At 33.9% G+C, this 16,377-nt stretch overlaps 2 protein-coding genes across 2 annotated transcripts; one reads left to right on the top strand and one right to left on the bottom strand.

The window, feature by feature from the left end:
• Nucleotides 1-318: 318 nt before the first annotated feature.
• On the bottom strand, nt 319-2,905 carry LOC130621730 (major facilitator superfamily domain-containing protein 6-like). Its single transcript, XM_057437067.1, has one exon. The coding sequence runs from the start codon at nt 2,762-2,764 to the stop codon at nt 644-646; it is 2,121 nt and encodes a 706-aa protein (XP_057293050.1). The 5' UTR covers nt 2,765-2,905; the 3' UTR covers nt 319-643.
• An 841-nt stretch (nt 2,906-3,746) lies between these two features.
• LOC130621731 (cilia- and flagella- associated protein 210-like) lies at nt 3,747-14,811 on the top strand. The gene is made up of 15 exons (XM_057437068.1): nt 3,747-3,901; nt 6,385-6,440; nt 6,574-6,729; nt 8,271-8,324; nt 8,633-8,752; nt 9,760-9,876; nt 10,408-10,496; nt 10,940-11,117; nt 11,375-11,449; nt 11,612-11,655; nt 12,030-12,150; nt 12,241-12,312; nt 12,990-13,073; nt 13,325-13,405; nt 14,369-14,811. The coding sequence occupies exons 1-15, from the start codon at nt 3,853-3,855 to the stop codon at nt 14,720-14,722; spliced, it is 1,650 nt and encodes a 549-aa protein (XP_057293051.1). The 5' UTR covers nt 3,747-3,852; the 3' UTR covers nt 14,723-14,811.
• The last annotated feature ends 1,566 nt before the right edge of the window (nt 14,812-16,377 follow it).

Raw genomic sequence — 16,377 nt, 5'->3', positions numbered from 1 at the left:
ACTGTTGATACAAACATCTGCAACCTCGTCCCCAGGGTTGGTTGCCTGTGTCAAAGCCGCTAGCGCTTACTTGACGGCTATTTGTGCCGCCGGTCTCGATGTCAAAAAGGCAAAAGCCCCTGCGGGCGAGGTTAAAATATCTGAGAATTAATACATTCACTTATTATTCGACCTATTCTCTGGTACCTCTTAAATTAGTTAAATAGAAGTCGGTAATTCACGGGAGTCTGAAACACTGGGAAGGGTGTTCTAAAATAATTTAAAGAGTTTAGATAAAGAAGGGGGTCGGGATCAGAAAAAATGAATATAAACCATAAATAGTTGTCGTGTTTTTAACTTGTGCAGTCTGAGAAAACAACAACAACTTTGTGTACATAAAACGCCTGAGCAACTCGTCTTTTTTAAAAAATATAAAGCATATATTAATCATATATTTGGACGGCCTAAAACCGTCCAAGTGTAAAAAGCCTAACAAGCTCTGGGAACGAGGTTAATAAAGCTTGAATATAATAGGGAAAATTGCAAGCTTTTCAACTTGTGGAGAAAGGAGGAACTTTATGTTAAAATCAATTTAATTTGAAACTTATGTACACCTAATAATATATATTATATAAATCAAAACTAAATATAAATTTATGCCCCACTAAGTCCTTTCGTTATTTTTCTCATCAGTGGAATTCGCATCTACACTATTTATTGCTTCCTGGTTAGGTTTACTATTTTGGTCAGAACCTTTTTCACAGTTCAGCTTTTCAGAGAGTTCGTTGGCAGATTGTTCTTTATTATGACTATCATTTTTGCCAGGACTAGTTTTGGGTGAAGCTTCTTTTGTCTCCTCTTTCTCCTCGTTGTTCTTTTCGTCCGGTGGTTTTGAAGATTGTTCGTTACTCAGGTCCTCTATTCGTGGAGACTTCCCGCTATCTTTAGAGTCTTTTTCGTCAGGTTTTTCTTGTTTATTATCACTTTCTACATGGGGAGGACTCTTTGCTGATGGTGACGCCTCTTTATTTATTTCTGTTTTATCGTTATCTTTTGTTGGCTCCTGACTAACTGGGAGAGTAGCTTTCTCAGAAGTATCATTCTCAGGAGACTGTTTCCTTTTAGAATTAGGTGAATTACCAGTAGATCTATCTGTACCTGATGCTTTTGGAGACGATGAAGCTGTGCCGTCTGTTTGAGTTTCATCGTCCTGTCTTTCACGTTTATCTTTCTCTCCCCATATCATGTTTATGAGGATATACAGAAGAAGAACAACAATGCATAAAATACCGAACATAACAAAGGTCGTGGGTGCACCGTAGTGATGAACTAATATTCCACCAATCACCTCACCAGCTCCATATCCAAGCCCCCAATGAACACCGTGCAAAATGCACTGCATTGTGGTCTGTGCTCCTGGTCGTGAATTTATGCTGACGTAAGACAAACATGCGGCCCAAACAGCTGCTGTGGTGATTCCCGGCAATAATTCAACTGCAAGGACCATCCAGGTGTTTGGAATAATTGAATAATAAAATAATCGAATAGAATAGCATATCAAACCGAGATATAAGACTCTAACTTGACCAATCTTTGCGATCAGTCTTTCAGATAAGAAGTACATGCTCACTTCAGCGACACAGTTCACTGCGGATATAACCGAAAACAGCAACTGTGTCCCACCAAGATCTTTTAAATGCCAAAACAAAAATGTTTTGATAAAAGCCATAAGAAATCCTAAGTATAAAGCGGTAAATAAAAACATCAAGTACGTAGGGTTCTTTAAAGCTACTAAACCAACTGACAGGCTTGTAGACTGGCCTGCTTTCTTCGATGAACTAAATCTGAATTTAAGGGACACGACCAACCCCAATGTCATGAGAACGGCGAATACGTAAAAGCAGGGTATGTAATCAACAATCTCTCGACTTTTGCTTATAGAGCAATGATGTGTGGTTTTTAGTGATGCTCCAACGATAAATGCACCTAGACCCCACCCTAACGATCCGGTGAGACGTTGTTTACCATATCTATGTGTCTCTTTCCCTAGTAGTTGCAGGGTTGCTGTATCTACTAACGCCAGAGATGGAGATGCTATCAGCGTTCCAAATAAAGTGATTAAAAATAAACTGGTGAATGTTTTTGATGCATCTATCTTGTATTTGACGTACATGTCTTGTTCGAACGATGTTATGAAATCAAGCGGCCATGGCCACCTAGATTTAGAAAAGTAATAGTCCTGGCTATCATCTGATAATAGCACCATCTTGTCAATCTCTGGCTCGCCATCCAAAGCCATCATTTCCGTCATATCGTCGGTTCGATTGCAGTGATTCTCTAGAATGGTTTGTTGTTGTTTTGGGCCTGGAACAAGTGACAGTGCGAATGTTGAGGTGATTAACGCCACCATAGAGATGAGTAACGCAAATTTATGAATGTGAAATTTATCAACCACAGCTCCCCAAACCGGCGTGGCGAGGAAATTAACAAATGGTTTTAGTCCCATAATTATCCCGACTTGACTGGGTGTGAGCATCAGCTGTTTAAAATATAATGCCAAATAAGGCAACAATGATCCCCAAGCGGAGAAAAAACAGAAATAAAACAATTTTGATAAAAGTAGTTTTCTATTGACTCTGGGACAGCATTTTCCTTGCGCTCGGCGTTCTTCAGTTGTATACAAACGCATCGGATCATCTTCTTCTTCTTCTTCTTCTTTTTGCGGAGAATTTCCGACAGGTGGTTGTTCGGGATCATTATTAGTAGCCTTTTCAACACTACCCATATTTTTTTACTTGTGTACCTATTTTTAAGAAGATGTTCTAGTTCATGGTACACCTGAAATGAAATGGAGCATGCATGCTCATATTGAGAACGATCAGGCCACTTCAAACACTGTTCAGCTGGTCGTTTCAACACAAACTCCAATCAAGCGTGTAGTTTTCTATTCAGCTTTTAATAGATGGTTCATTGTTAATCACAGACCATGACAATATAATTTTTAGCGCAGAAATTAATTTGGTAGCAAGCATATAAAAGTATAAGCAAGAAAGCTGTGAAAAATAACTAAGAATCGCTGTTAAAATGCAAAATGTATTAGCAGCTGCATATATATGTGAATATACACAAATTTATTTTATATTTTGATTTAAAAACCCATTTATTTATTTTTTGTAGAAACTGCACTACAACTGTTGATATTTAAAAATTGTGTCCTCCTATAACAAAGAGATAATAATTAAAAGCCTTAAGGCCTCCATAAATTTAAAGAGAAAAAATTAAAGAGATAGTTTAGAAGTTGAAAGCTCACTATTTTAAATCCAAACACTGTTTTTATAGCCTATAAAGAATTTTTACCGTCGTGTGAAGGGCAGCATTATTCTATCTCTTCCACAACATATTTCTAGGATTATTCTAAGTTGAGTGTTAAAACTTTTTTTAGTAAAATTAAAAACACATTCTATATTAACACTTGCATATTATTTTTGCATGATCTAACGACCAAATTTGACGAAAAAAACGTTTACGGGTTCTAAAGAGAATTTTCTAATTTTTCAATAAATTTACGCTTAAGAGTTGCGAAGATCATTAATCCACCAATGCAGGCCGTACGACATGGTTAGAGTAGGGGCGCTAATCCTCGAGTTTAGTCATTTCCCAATGTAAAAAGCGGAAGGGGGTTTATAGCCCCCAGCCCCAGTTGTAGGGGCCGGGGTGTTTTTACTCGTCGGGTCGCGTTGTCTATGATACGTAAACAAACATGCTTAAACATAAATTTTGTAAATGGCGGCGAGGAGGAGAAATCTCAGATCAGGAAAAAAGGGCAGTTAACTGATGTCTACCCATACGTGAATAATTGCTTATAGAATAGTCATGTCTACAATCATGTATGGAAGAAGAGGGGGTATGGCAACAAATAAAAGTATGCATATATGAATTTACTTTTCTAGCTATCGTGACTTTTTTGGAATAACGTGAATTGGAAATTTCAAGAATTTGGGTTCTCAAAACAAATACAGTTTGTTTAGCAAATCTACAATTTTGCTATTTACTTATCATGTATAGCTAGCTATTTATTCTACTTTTCAGCACACCAACATTTTTTAAATACTTGCAGACACCACATCATGATATTGTTCCGTGCTCACATTAGAACAGGGTAAAACATGGACTTTCATGTTTAAACTCTTACAGTTGAAACATTAATTAAAAATAATGTATATACAGGAAAATGCACTTTAAAATGTAGTCTATATACCGCCTATAATTACGTGACTATCTAAACAAACAGCTCTAGTGATAATCTGGCAGCTCCAACTATAAACCATCTCAAGGTGGGCCTTTTCTCAGGATCAAGCAAAAAAATGACTAAAACGTCCTATTTCCGTGATTTATATACGTCTTAATTCAGTGATGTGTTTTTTCTATAATGTGAGATTCACTGGAATAATTTCTAAAGTCTATTTTATAATTAAAATGGTTGCAATACGTGGCGACTTGTATCAGATGGAGCTATTAGCTGCTTTAAGCATTGCCATGTATATACATTTTTCTCATGCTCAAAATGCTTTTTCTCATACTCAAAAAACAGACATTACATTAGAAAAACTTGGTAAAGCACATTATCTACTTTCCTTTAAACTATTCTCCAGACTGTCTAGATTCATAATAATATAGGTTTGATTACAAAGATAACAATAGATTAAAATTTCATACTCCCACCGCACAAAAATGTTCTTGTCTGTGATCTATCCCAGCTATGTTTAGGCTGTCTTTTCTGTAAAGTGCAGCATTTTTGGTAGTCATCTATTGTTGCCAGTGAAAAGAAAAAGTTCTCAAGAAAGGTGAAATTACGGAATTAAGACGTTAACGTAATATGGACGGTATACACTAACAAGCTAGCTAATATATTTTAAAACAGCTTTTTTTAAAAAAATTTATATCCCTGTTGCCTCTGTTGTATATATAGAGCTGGAACCACTGTTTAGGAAAGTGTACAGGATCATCTTTTGACAAACAATTATAAAGTTATTGGGGGGAAAATGTATTTTGATGACATTATTCACATGTCTGTTCTGAACCGAGTGGTGTGGCCCAGCTTTAGGGAACTTACTCAATTTGTTCCCCCCCATGACCCTTTCTTACCCAAACAGGAGATCAGTTATTTCAACCTGTTTTCAAGTTATTTGGCTTCAAACTTAAAAGTACAATGCAACGGCTTCACCAATCTTATTTACGTATTGACGTCAATGTAATGTACTAATGCTAAAGTTTTATAAATGACAGAACATTTTTATAGCTGATATTTTGTAAAATCTTGTTAAAGAAAATATAAAAAAATTATTTTCTTTAAACATTATAAAAGATGTTTGACTGTTATTTTGATGGTCATGATAGTGTGGGATTGTATAGTGTTCAATGAATGATTACAAAGATTACAGTACAATAAAATGTCTATTTATTTCTGAGTAAATATGAATGAAAGAGCAGATTTGTTAATTTATTTTTAAAAATTAAAACTGATGGCTCTGCTAATTAAGGTACAGGAGAGCCACATGAACATTATCTATTTTAACCATTGTGAATCTTCCTGAGGCAATTCTCTATACTTTCACTGTTGACTTTTCCCATTCTCATCGGACTCGTGGATCTACTCTTGGTCTGATAAATCCCCCCCCCCCACTGTGCCCACCAATCTTTTTGGCTCAAATTCTTTTCGACTTCAGTCCATTCATTCATGGAATTTTGTTTAAAATGCTGTCCCTTTGACTTAATTAGTCTCTCACCCCACCCAAGCTAAAATCTATGTTGACCCAGTTATTCTTCTCATTGTACAGCTAAGTATTAGTATAATCCGTACAAGTGAGATTATTGTTTTGCACACATTGATGTATAGAATGTATAAAACTTATATTTTTGTTTGATTTGTTTATTTGTTAAAGGTGATCAACATCTTGTCATAGCCTCTGGCTAATAATGTTAGTCTCCTTGACAGTGTTAGCCCAATTTCAAGTATTTGCTATTTAACCTAATCTTAACCAACAATGTAAAGCTATACTGTTGAATAAATAATTCTATTCTATTCTATCTATTCTTATTATACACAGCATAATCCATGATTGAAAGAATAGGAATTGTTTCATTTTTATTTGAGATATTGCATCCACTAAAGTCACTGCCAAACTTTTTTTAATTTCTTGTTTGTGAAAATTATGGGAAGAATCTGAGTAAATTTCGAGAATTTTTAGCCTTGACCAGGTTTTTAAGATATATATATATCGTTTTCATTTTCACCAGTTTTTTATTTTAACTGCAATTTTTAGTAATACATTTTAATTTGTATAGATTTTATCTGTCATGTAGAATTTACTGGGAATAAAATATTTGTTTAATTTATTGTTTTAGTGATGACAGAATTCCCAAGAGTTGGTTTAATGGCTCAGGGAATTAATCCTAGAGACGTAAGTCCAATTTTACCTATTTTCACTTTCATCTCTATTATGTAAGGAGAGAAAAATAAGTATATCTCTGATACCCTTAAAAAAAAGTTGTAGCTTGACAGACAGTATCAGACTATAACTTTTTTATTTATAGGTAGCAGTTTTTCAACCAAAAGATTGGCAAAGAATACAAAATAGTTTAACTAAGTACAACCGTGAAGCAGAGGAACATGCAGAACAGAAACGAGAGAGAGAAAAACTACATGCAAAGTCAAAGAAATTAGTTAAAAACTGGGAAAATACTATTGAGGTTTGCTAACCTGATTTTTCACACAAAATTATCCTTAGTTTAACCCTATTCGGTTCGGGGTTTTTCGAACATACTATGACCAGGGGGGCGGGGGGGGGGCGGATTCCGCCCCCCCTCAATAACTTTTCATAGGATTGTTCAAATTGAATCAAACTTGGCACACTTATAGTACGTCATAAAAGGAACAAAATAGCGCCAATAAACTTTTGCTTGCGTCAGCACATTTTCTGTGACGTCATCAGAAGCTTGAAAATTGTCAAAAATGCCACTATCTGCTTAAAATATAATTACTTTCGTTCTAGAGCGAATTTTTACATTCTGTTTAAAGTTTCTGAAAGCTAAATAAAAGTTATTTAACATATCTTCCGCCCCGATTCCGCCCCCCCTCAATAACTTTTCATAGGATTGTTCAATATGAATCAAACTTGGCACACTTATAGTACGTCATAAAAGGAACAAAATAGCGCCAATAAACTTTTGCTTGCGTCAGCACATTTTCTGTGACGTCATCAGAAGCTTGAAAATTGTCAAAAATGCCACTATCTGCTTAAAATATAATTACTTTCGTTCTAGAGCGAATTTTTACATTCTGTTTAAAGTTTCTGAAAGCTAAACAAAAGTTATTTAACATATCTTCCGGTTTTTACATGGATCGGATAAAAAATTGCCAAAAATTGCCTGAAAATCCGTTTTTTTCCGATTTTCGGGTGAAATCCGACAAAATCGGGAAATCGGATTAGTCATGTGTTCAAATTATTCAAAATGATTCTTCTTGATGAAATAAAGTTGTGTTGCAAGTTTCAAGTTCTAAGGATAATTCTAACAGGAGTTATTATATTTTCCCCATTATAAGGATTTCATAGGATTTTTAGGGGTAGTTTCGAGTAATGGCCAATATCAAAGCCTCTGAAAGGTATGGGACCTAAAAAATTGGCATGCAGGTGTCTAATAGATAAATGTTGAAACTCAGTAAGTATCATAGCCATATAACAAAGCAATCAGGAGTTATTAAAAAAAAAACGTCAGGGGGGGGCGGAATCCGCCCCCCCCCCCCCCCCGGACCGAATAGGGTTAATGACATTCCTTTGGATAGAGCAAAAGGGATGTTTGTAATGTTAATATGAATGTAGCTGCAAAACAAACTTTTTATACAGGTGCATCCATGTGTAAAGTAAAGAAATTTTTTTAATATATTCACTTTCCATAAAGTTGATAAGTGTACTTTAGGCATCAGTGTATTTGAAAGCTGAAATGAAATATATATTGTAAAGATATTTATTAAACAAAGTTTAAAGGTAAAAGCAATGGAAAGAACAAGTATAAAAATAATAAAAATTTCTGCATTAATGTCACACAAAGACACACAATAGAACTGTAGAATTAAAAACTGATAGAAATAAAGCTCAAGCATTTAACTTTTGTTTAGCATTGCATTTTTTATATAATTTACTGTCATTATAAAAGCAGAGCCCTGGCAGCAATTAGTGGTTGCAAAGGGCAGACTTAAGTTGTTAATAGTATGAATTTATGTCATCTTTTAGGGTCAGCGTTTAAAGAAATTACAAGCTCGTAAAATAAGAGAAGAACAGGAGGAAGTATGTGCAGTTGTAGTTTTTTCATGTTTGTTATCATTTCTTTCACTTAAATTTCCAAATAAGCCAACCTATTATAAGTGATGTTCTGAATATTCCTACCCTACACAGCCATTTTTTCAATGGTACATACTGAATCATAATTAGCAGTATTTTGATAATGATTAATGATTTAATGATGAGCAAATTAAAAATTTAAACAGCATATACATTGCTTAATTCTTGCACTTAAAGCAAAAAATCAATTCATTTGTATGTGGTAATTTTCAACTATCCCAATAATAAGTATGACTGCATTGCTTATATTCCAGTTGGAGAGACAGGAGATAGATATCGCAGAAGCTAAGTTACAAGCTGAAAAAAGAAAGGAAGCCATCCAGAGAGCTAAGCAGCTTCAGTATTACGACACTGATCGTGTTAAAGGCTTTCATGTAAGTGAAAAAAATCCTTTTAACGAGTATTGTCTTATGTTACCTGCTTTGTTTGCCTTTAAGCATTCAAAAAAAGTTCAAATTTTACCAAAATCTCTAGAAGACGCTTATTTTGCATCTGTGTGCATTTTGTTGCCAGTTATGTTGTTCCAACATTTATCAATAAGGAAAGTAGGAAAGCTTTCCTAGGAATTTTAGTCAAATTTTCAAAAGTACTTAAATTTTTCTTTATAAGCTATTACCAAACATATGAACCCTAACTAAATTTAGCCTTCTTAAATTTAAAATATGCTCATGCTTAAGGCCATTTTTCGCTTTACAAATATTTTCTGCGGAACGGAACAGGAAGGAACAGAAAAGCTTCAAAATGTTTATATCACATGAACGGAAAAAATTTTTGTCCGTTCCTTTTCGAGCAAAGTACAATCTAGTTCAACTTTTTCTTTACAGAAAGGAAACGATGAGTAGAAAATTATTCAGCCAATCAGGTTACTTTATTTTGTGAGAATTTTGCAAAGTATGTGTACTTTCCGCATTGAAATGTTCGCAATAAATAAAGTGGAAATTACTAGCAGAAATGTTTCTGTTCTGTTCGTTCCGTTTCGCGGAAACTTTTCTTGAAGTGGAGAATAGCCTGTAAATTCAGAAGTAATATTTGCTGCAGTTGTAACTGAACCATCGAAAAATAAGCGGGAAAACGGACAGTTAGTCACTTGTATGCAATAAAAAGGACCAAAGATCTTAGGATTGTTCTAAGAAGAAAATATGGTCTAATAAATTGGTTATAATGTCATCTAATTTCACTTTGGTTTTATTAGTTATATACAAAATTGATTCTTGCACTACCGTCCTAGGAAAATAAAGTTGTCTTAAAATTTTTAGTAAAATGGCATACAAGAGTCCTGTTTTTTTTTTAATTGTGCCGGCCACATTGTGTTTTGTGTTACATAGAAAACCACTTTACGTTTTGATATCAAACACGTTTTTGCAGCTACATTCTATTGCAGGGAGCTTTGCTGTTGACTGAGGTGTTGAAAGAGCGTGATGCACAAATAGAAATGAAAAAAGCAAAAAGTAATTGGAGGAAGGAAAGAGAGACGCATGCGCTGGCGTTGCAGAAAAAGGTTCAAATTTGTGTTTTTATATTTTATAGCTACAAGCAATTCCCAACTTTGCATAAGGATAAGATATGCAGGTAAACAAAAATTCCCAACTTTGCATAAGGATAAGATATGCAGGTAAACAAAAATTCCCAACTTTACATAAGGATAAGATATGCAGGTAAACAAAAATTCCCAACTTTGCATAAGGATAAGATATGCAGGTAAACAAAAACGTGAATGTTGTGGTGATATATTGTTTGACTGACGAATGTCGTTGTGCGCTCGATTTTTACTGTGATAAACCTGCAATAAAATCGTGCTAGCTTCACTACAACCGTTTATCAATATTAATTAGGCTTAAATTGCACAGAGCAGTGTTATGTAACTATGTGTAGAGAATGATTGGTTCTTTTAGTGGATGGAGAAAACCTATTCACAAAACATCTAAACAACTGCTGACGTCATAGCATGCTCATCAAATCTTTTAACCTTGTACATTTGTCTTTATATTTAAAAGTTAGTATTTTACATCTTTTCTCTTCAATTTTTTAGAATTATAAAGACGCTATCAGAGCTGATTTAGATAAAGCTCAAGCACGATTTTCTCAATCATGCGAAGTATCGAACTTCCAACGTGTACAGTAAGTTATACGTACCTACACTGAACTAACAAAAACATAACAACGGTCCTCCGCGAGGACTTTTCCTCACCTTCTAAGCTATAATCTTGTTAAAAAATTATTGGAATGGATGCTTACTTTTGAAGATAGTACCAACAAGCAATTTTCATGTTATATTCACGCGTTTCGAACCTATTAAAGTTCACTTGTCAATTTTGTTAAACGGACTTAAGATTTTAGGTTATTTGATTAGATCTGAAACTTCAAATTGTGACAATTATTCTGACGTTAGCATTGCCTATATCCTCGATTACCGAGACCTTCGCGGGCCGTGAAGTGAATTTGCAACGGCTCGACTGCGGAGCATTTGTCAGGTAGAAATAGCCAAAAAAAACGTGAATTTCCTAAAAAAATATGAACAGGATTGTAGATGCAAATGACCTTATGTTTCAATTGCTCTCTAGGGTTAAAAACAAAGAGCAAAATATTTTGTTCGACAAGCAGAAGGATATCGAAGAAGGTAAAACTATTGAACAACAGTACAAAGCGTTTTGTTCTGCAAAAGCTGCTATTGCTGCTCAAGAAAGACACTCAAAGACAGTGTTGATGAATAATTATCAGAAAGAAATCATGCTTAAGAAGGTAGCTTTCTTTTACAACCGAAAACCGGTCTTTTTAACCAAACACCGGTCTTTCTATCAGAAAACTTGTCTTTCCAAACGTAAACCGTTCATTTAAACGTAAACCGTTTTTTAAACAGAAACCGGTCTTTTTAACCGAAAGCCGATGTTTTAACAGATAACCGGTCTTTTAAAACGCAAACCGTTCTTTTAAACCCAAACCAGTCTTCTTTTAAGCAACCAAATATTTTGTTTAAGGCTTTCTATTTTCCTATTTAGGAAAAGGAAGAACAAGAAAAAATGCAAGAAAAAATCGAAGATGAAAAAAACAAGAAATTTGTTAATGCAAAGCGGGTAATTTTTTTAATTTTTATATCTCGTTGTTTTGATACAAAGCTTGCTTATAATGATCTCCCTTTTTTTCATCAGTGTGCGTTTCTTTAACATTCTGTACCCTTCTAAAACGTGTCGATGTTCTTTTTTGGTTCGTTATTTTTACTTTAATTTTTCTTTTAGAAAATGACGAAAATGAGAAAGGAAAAAGAAAATGAGCTTTTCGAGTATGTGTACTTTGATCACTTTACATAATTGACAGAACGAACGGAATTGACGTGTTTGCGCTTCGTCTTGTTTAACTTTTTTCCGTGAACTTTGCCCCAAAATGTTGTTTAGCATACTACGTATTCATTTCGAGTTATACTATTATATCTTTCATTTGTCCCAAGCAAATTGTTTAGCAATAGTTTAGAATTTTGAGAGCGCTTGTTTAAATCGGGCGTTGTTAATATAAAAAGGGTGGGATGCTATTTTGCCATGAAATTTATATTTTATTATCATTGTTGACAGTAATATATTAAGTTGTTATTGTATTTTATATTGTGTATAAGGAGATTGGTCTTTTCCGGGTATAATTTCAAAGTGGGATTTCTTTTAGAGCTTTTCAAAACCACACCGAAAAAATGCGCCAGCAGTTGCAACAAGAGATGCAACAAAGAGTGGATGACGAAGATGATCGCATAGCGAAAGCTGTTGCTGAACGAGAAGCTAAACGAATGGTAATTTTCTCAGACTGTTTTGTAATATTTTACCTTTCACGTTCGCCTGCTTGACAGAATCAGTGGTAATATTAACTGTTTGTGTTTTAGGCTGAGGAGGAGCGGAAACAACGTGAGCAGAAGGAAACTTTAACGTTGATAAATGAACATCGCATAGCAATGGTAATTATCCACTTATTTTGGCACAACAATAACAGACAATTCCAGAAGCTTTTGTAAACGAACGTGTCCGTATCTTATCATACCAATTTTCGCTTGTATCAATTTTAGCGTGTTCGCTCAAAAAATATCTTTCAGTGAGAGAAATGCAGTGGATCAATAACGTGCAAAAAGTTTTGCACAAAATTTGAAACGCGCAAAAATATACTTTTTTTAAAAAAAAGATAAGGGATTGGGAAACGATGTTATAAACGTTGAAATTTCCCTCCCCTTTTTTTGGTTGGGGAATAAAGACAAAGTCAAGTCAAAGGAACACCATATTTTGTCTAGAACACAAAATTTTGCTATCTTTATTGTCGGAAACCTTGCGCGAAATTAATACTAGCAATAAAGGCTCGTGAATAGTTTGTTGTTGTTTTTCGCTGCGCGAAAATAAGTACGATATAAAATTTCTTTTTTCTCGGTAAAAACAATGCGTTGATTAAAATTTAAAGCTAAGTTTTAATTGCTTGGCGCGTTAATGTAAGACTATTTCTTCCTCGTTTCAAAAGCGTGAATCGAAACATTACGCCTGATATAAAAACAATGAAGAAATTCAAAAACATATATCGTCAATTGCAAGAGTTTTTATATTGTTTTATTGCGAATCAGGTCACAAAATTTCTTATTTAACTCCATAGATCAACGAAGCTGAAAGAATAGGACAGGAGAATCAAAAAAGAGATAAAAGTTTGCTGAAGGAGCGCATAAAAGAAGATCGTCAGGTACGTAGCATAGAATGATGGTGGAGTGAAGTTCGGCTGTCATTTTCTAATTTCTAGCATTTTAATTTTAATCTTTCCAGCATGGATCTTATTGAATTAGTTTTCTCCTGTCTTTTATTAATCTCCAAATCCAGTTTTCGCGGGTATTTTTTTATCACGCAAAAGATTTTGCTCGCGAAAGTAATTGAAAGTAACGTTTTTATACGAGTAACAAAGCAGTTTTTAGTGACTAGTTAGATTCTTTTTTTTAGTTTCATAAAAGCGTGATTGAAGATAAGGCGAAACAACGTGTAAAAGCCGCCGAATTACAAAATATTCGCAACAATCAAAAGGTAAGACCTTATAGGACTTGTATAAGAGCATGCTATGTAAGATCATTAGGCTAAGAGTTACTCACAGATTAAGAATATTTTAATTCCTTCAAGTTGATTTTCTCATAGATTATCTCATTGATATTTTCTCATCTTTTTCTGCAAACTTCGTATCTAAATTAATAAAGCAACAATACCAAATCAAACGTGTCGCCTTCTTTAATTTCCATTTCTGTGTGTAGATCTTCTTACAAGTTTCAATTACTTTATACAAATTGTATAAGAATGTGTTAAAAATAATTTCAGCTAAATTTAAAATTAAGAAAATTTACGACTAATTTAGCCTACTCTGGTTTTATCATTCTTATAACAGAGCGTGTAATATCTTCTAAAAATCTTTCTAAAAAAATGCGACATAATTTTTGCGCATTGGCCTTAATAAACCGCGTATGTCTTAACGATTTATCAATCTATATCAGATATGCAACACAACGCGAAGTCAAAGTCAAAGTTTGATTGATAATTCGAACTTCATCAAATAAAACATTTTTAATATACTGCTGTAGCCTACAGATTGTATTTACAATGTCAAAGATATTACAAACCTAAATGTCCTTGAGAGGATTTCACCTTTAATCTCTTTGTTTTTCTTTTCTCGAATTTCCAACTACTCCCGTGTATAAATGTTTTGTGTGAATTTGCTGGCAATTGTGCTTATGAGTGTGAAGTGAAAGAAATTGTGTTTTTCCAAACTCGCTATTTTTTAGGTCATCGCTTTTCTGCTATATCCGTTATCGAGTTAAATTTTGTCCACGTTAAATAAAGAGTTAAAAAAAATTAGATTCATGTGTTGCATTTTTAAGTTAACTTATCAAACAACATAACGGACTAGTTGTTTACTGTAAAGGGTTGATTCATCACAACAATATGTTTCAATGCTTTTTCATACGCCAATTGACTGTGCATACATTAATTAATTTCTAGAAAGCAAGAGCGTTAAAAGTTCAAGAAGAGTTCAACCAACAGCTCGAACGGGATAAAAAGAATACCGAACTACTGGTACAAGAAGAAGAGATCTTTCAAGAATATGCTACCAAGGTTATTGAAGATGCCAAACGAGGAGAACGAAATCCCTTTCCGTTAATAAAAGCTAAAAATGAAGGACCTGGTGGCGGTCGTGGACCAAAATTTGAGGGTAATGCTGGTCTGAGACCAAGTTACATCGTAGCTGACGCCACTGGTGTGCAGCTTCCACACTACATGAAGGACGAAGCTGTGTACTATCAATCCTACGGTCATGTTGGAAAGTCAGGCAAGCGGCTAGGTTTTACATGGTAGTTTTAATCTTTTCCCAAATTTCTAAATTTTTGTACATATACACTAAATCTAAAATATTTTGTTAGCAAGAAATATAACGTATTATTATACACTTTTCTGTTTTTCTGTTTACATGAAAGAGAAATCAATATACGGCGATTTTTTTTGACATTACTGGAAGTATTTTAAAAGCAAATGTTTAATTTTTGTCTATTTCATCTTGCTCGTTGGAAATTTCTTCTCTTCAGGATTATCTGTATAATCCTGAAGAGATTCGGCTGTTCAAAAAGTAAGCCTTTTGAAAAGTCATAAAAGCTACTAGACTAATCTAAAAAATTGTTAAGCGTAAAAACTCTTGGAAAATGTTCTGATCTCTATATATTGATTGACGAAAACGCATAAAAAAGCCCTAGTGGTTGGTAAACATCCATAAACGTCAACGCACTGGTTTTGAAAAGAGGCGAAAAATAATACTCTTATTTTTGTTGTTTTTATAAATACAGAATAGATATGCCACACATCCTCAAAAACTCATTATTCTCCTTAATTTCTCCTCAACTTCTTAATTCTCTTTAATTTTGAAAAGTATCCTCAAAACTCCTCAAATTTCCTCCAAAAGTAGATTTTTTAACAACTTTCTACTCAAATCTCAATTTTTCTCTTACAAAACTATTTGGTTCGTAAAATACTTTAATTTTCAAAATGCATAGAAATGTCACAGGGATACAGAAATAATTTCTTTTTTCACTTGTGGCGTTACCTTTAAAATTTTTTCAAATATTCTCATTGTTTAAGATTATATGAATGAAGATGCTTAGGGGCGAGTTTGAGCAAATACTTGGCTGTGTCGACATTACGATTAGAGAAATCCCCAGCGATATTATTACTTACTAAAGTATAACCAACAATGCGCATTTTTATTTTGAGAATATATTTCGATCTATAATTTGATCATCTTTAAATACAGTGGAATCTCTTTATCTCAACTACTCTCTATCTCGAACTTCTCTCTATCTCGAACCGAAGTCTCGGTTCCTTTGTGGTCTGCGTAAGGTATTTTCCTTTCTTTATCTCGAACTTTTTTTTATCTCGAACAAATTTTTCGGTCCCTTGCCAATTCGAGATAGAGAGATTCCTTTGTACAAAATAAAACAACATTAAAAACTCATGATAAAAAATGTACATACTCTCTTAAGTAAAAAACAGAGAAAAAACAAAAAGTTAGAGAAAAAGTCAGACGCAAGGCCCACGGGACAGCATCTGAAAAAAGAAAAAAAATAAATAAAACTTTATTACTAAGATTTGATTTTTATATTCGTCTCTAGTATTAAGTTGTGGACGTAATTGATTGGGATTTAAAACCTTAAGGTTCATTAGATGGTCCACTGGTTTTGACTTTGATGTTAAAATGATGGGGTAATCCTTCATCGCATGAAGCTATGTGAATAGCTACCGGAGTATTTTTCTTCTATGTTCTCTAGTTCTAGTGGTCAAATGTAGGCATTTCTGGCACGAATTGCATCGCAAACATGTAATTTTGTAAACAACACCACTTTTTTAAAGATTTATCTAAAGATAATATTATTAGCGATCATTAAAAACCAAAAAATTTCATTTGTTGTAAAAATTAAGTTACACGGACAGCAAAATTGCGTTTATCATATTATTTATACATA

Source organism: Hydractinia symbiolongicarpus, chromosome 12 (genome assembly GCF_029227915.1).
Source record: "Hydractinia symbiolongicarpus strain clone_291-10 chromosome 12, HSymV2.1, whole genome shotgun sequence".
In the NCBI taxonomy this organism is placed as follows: domain Eukaryota; kingdom Metazoa; phylum Cnidaria; class Hydrozoa; order Anthoathecata; family Hydractiniidae; genus Hydractinia; species Hydractinia symbiolongicarpus.
This window is presented reverse-complemented; position numbering and strand designations above follow the sequence as displayed.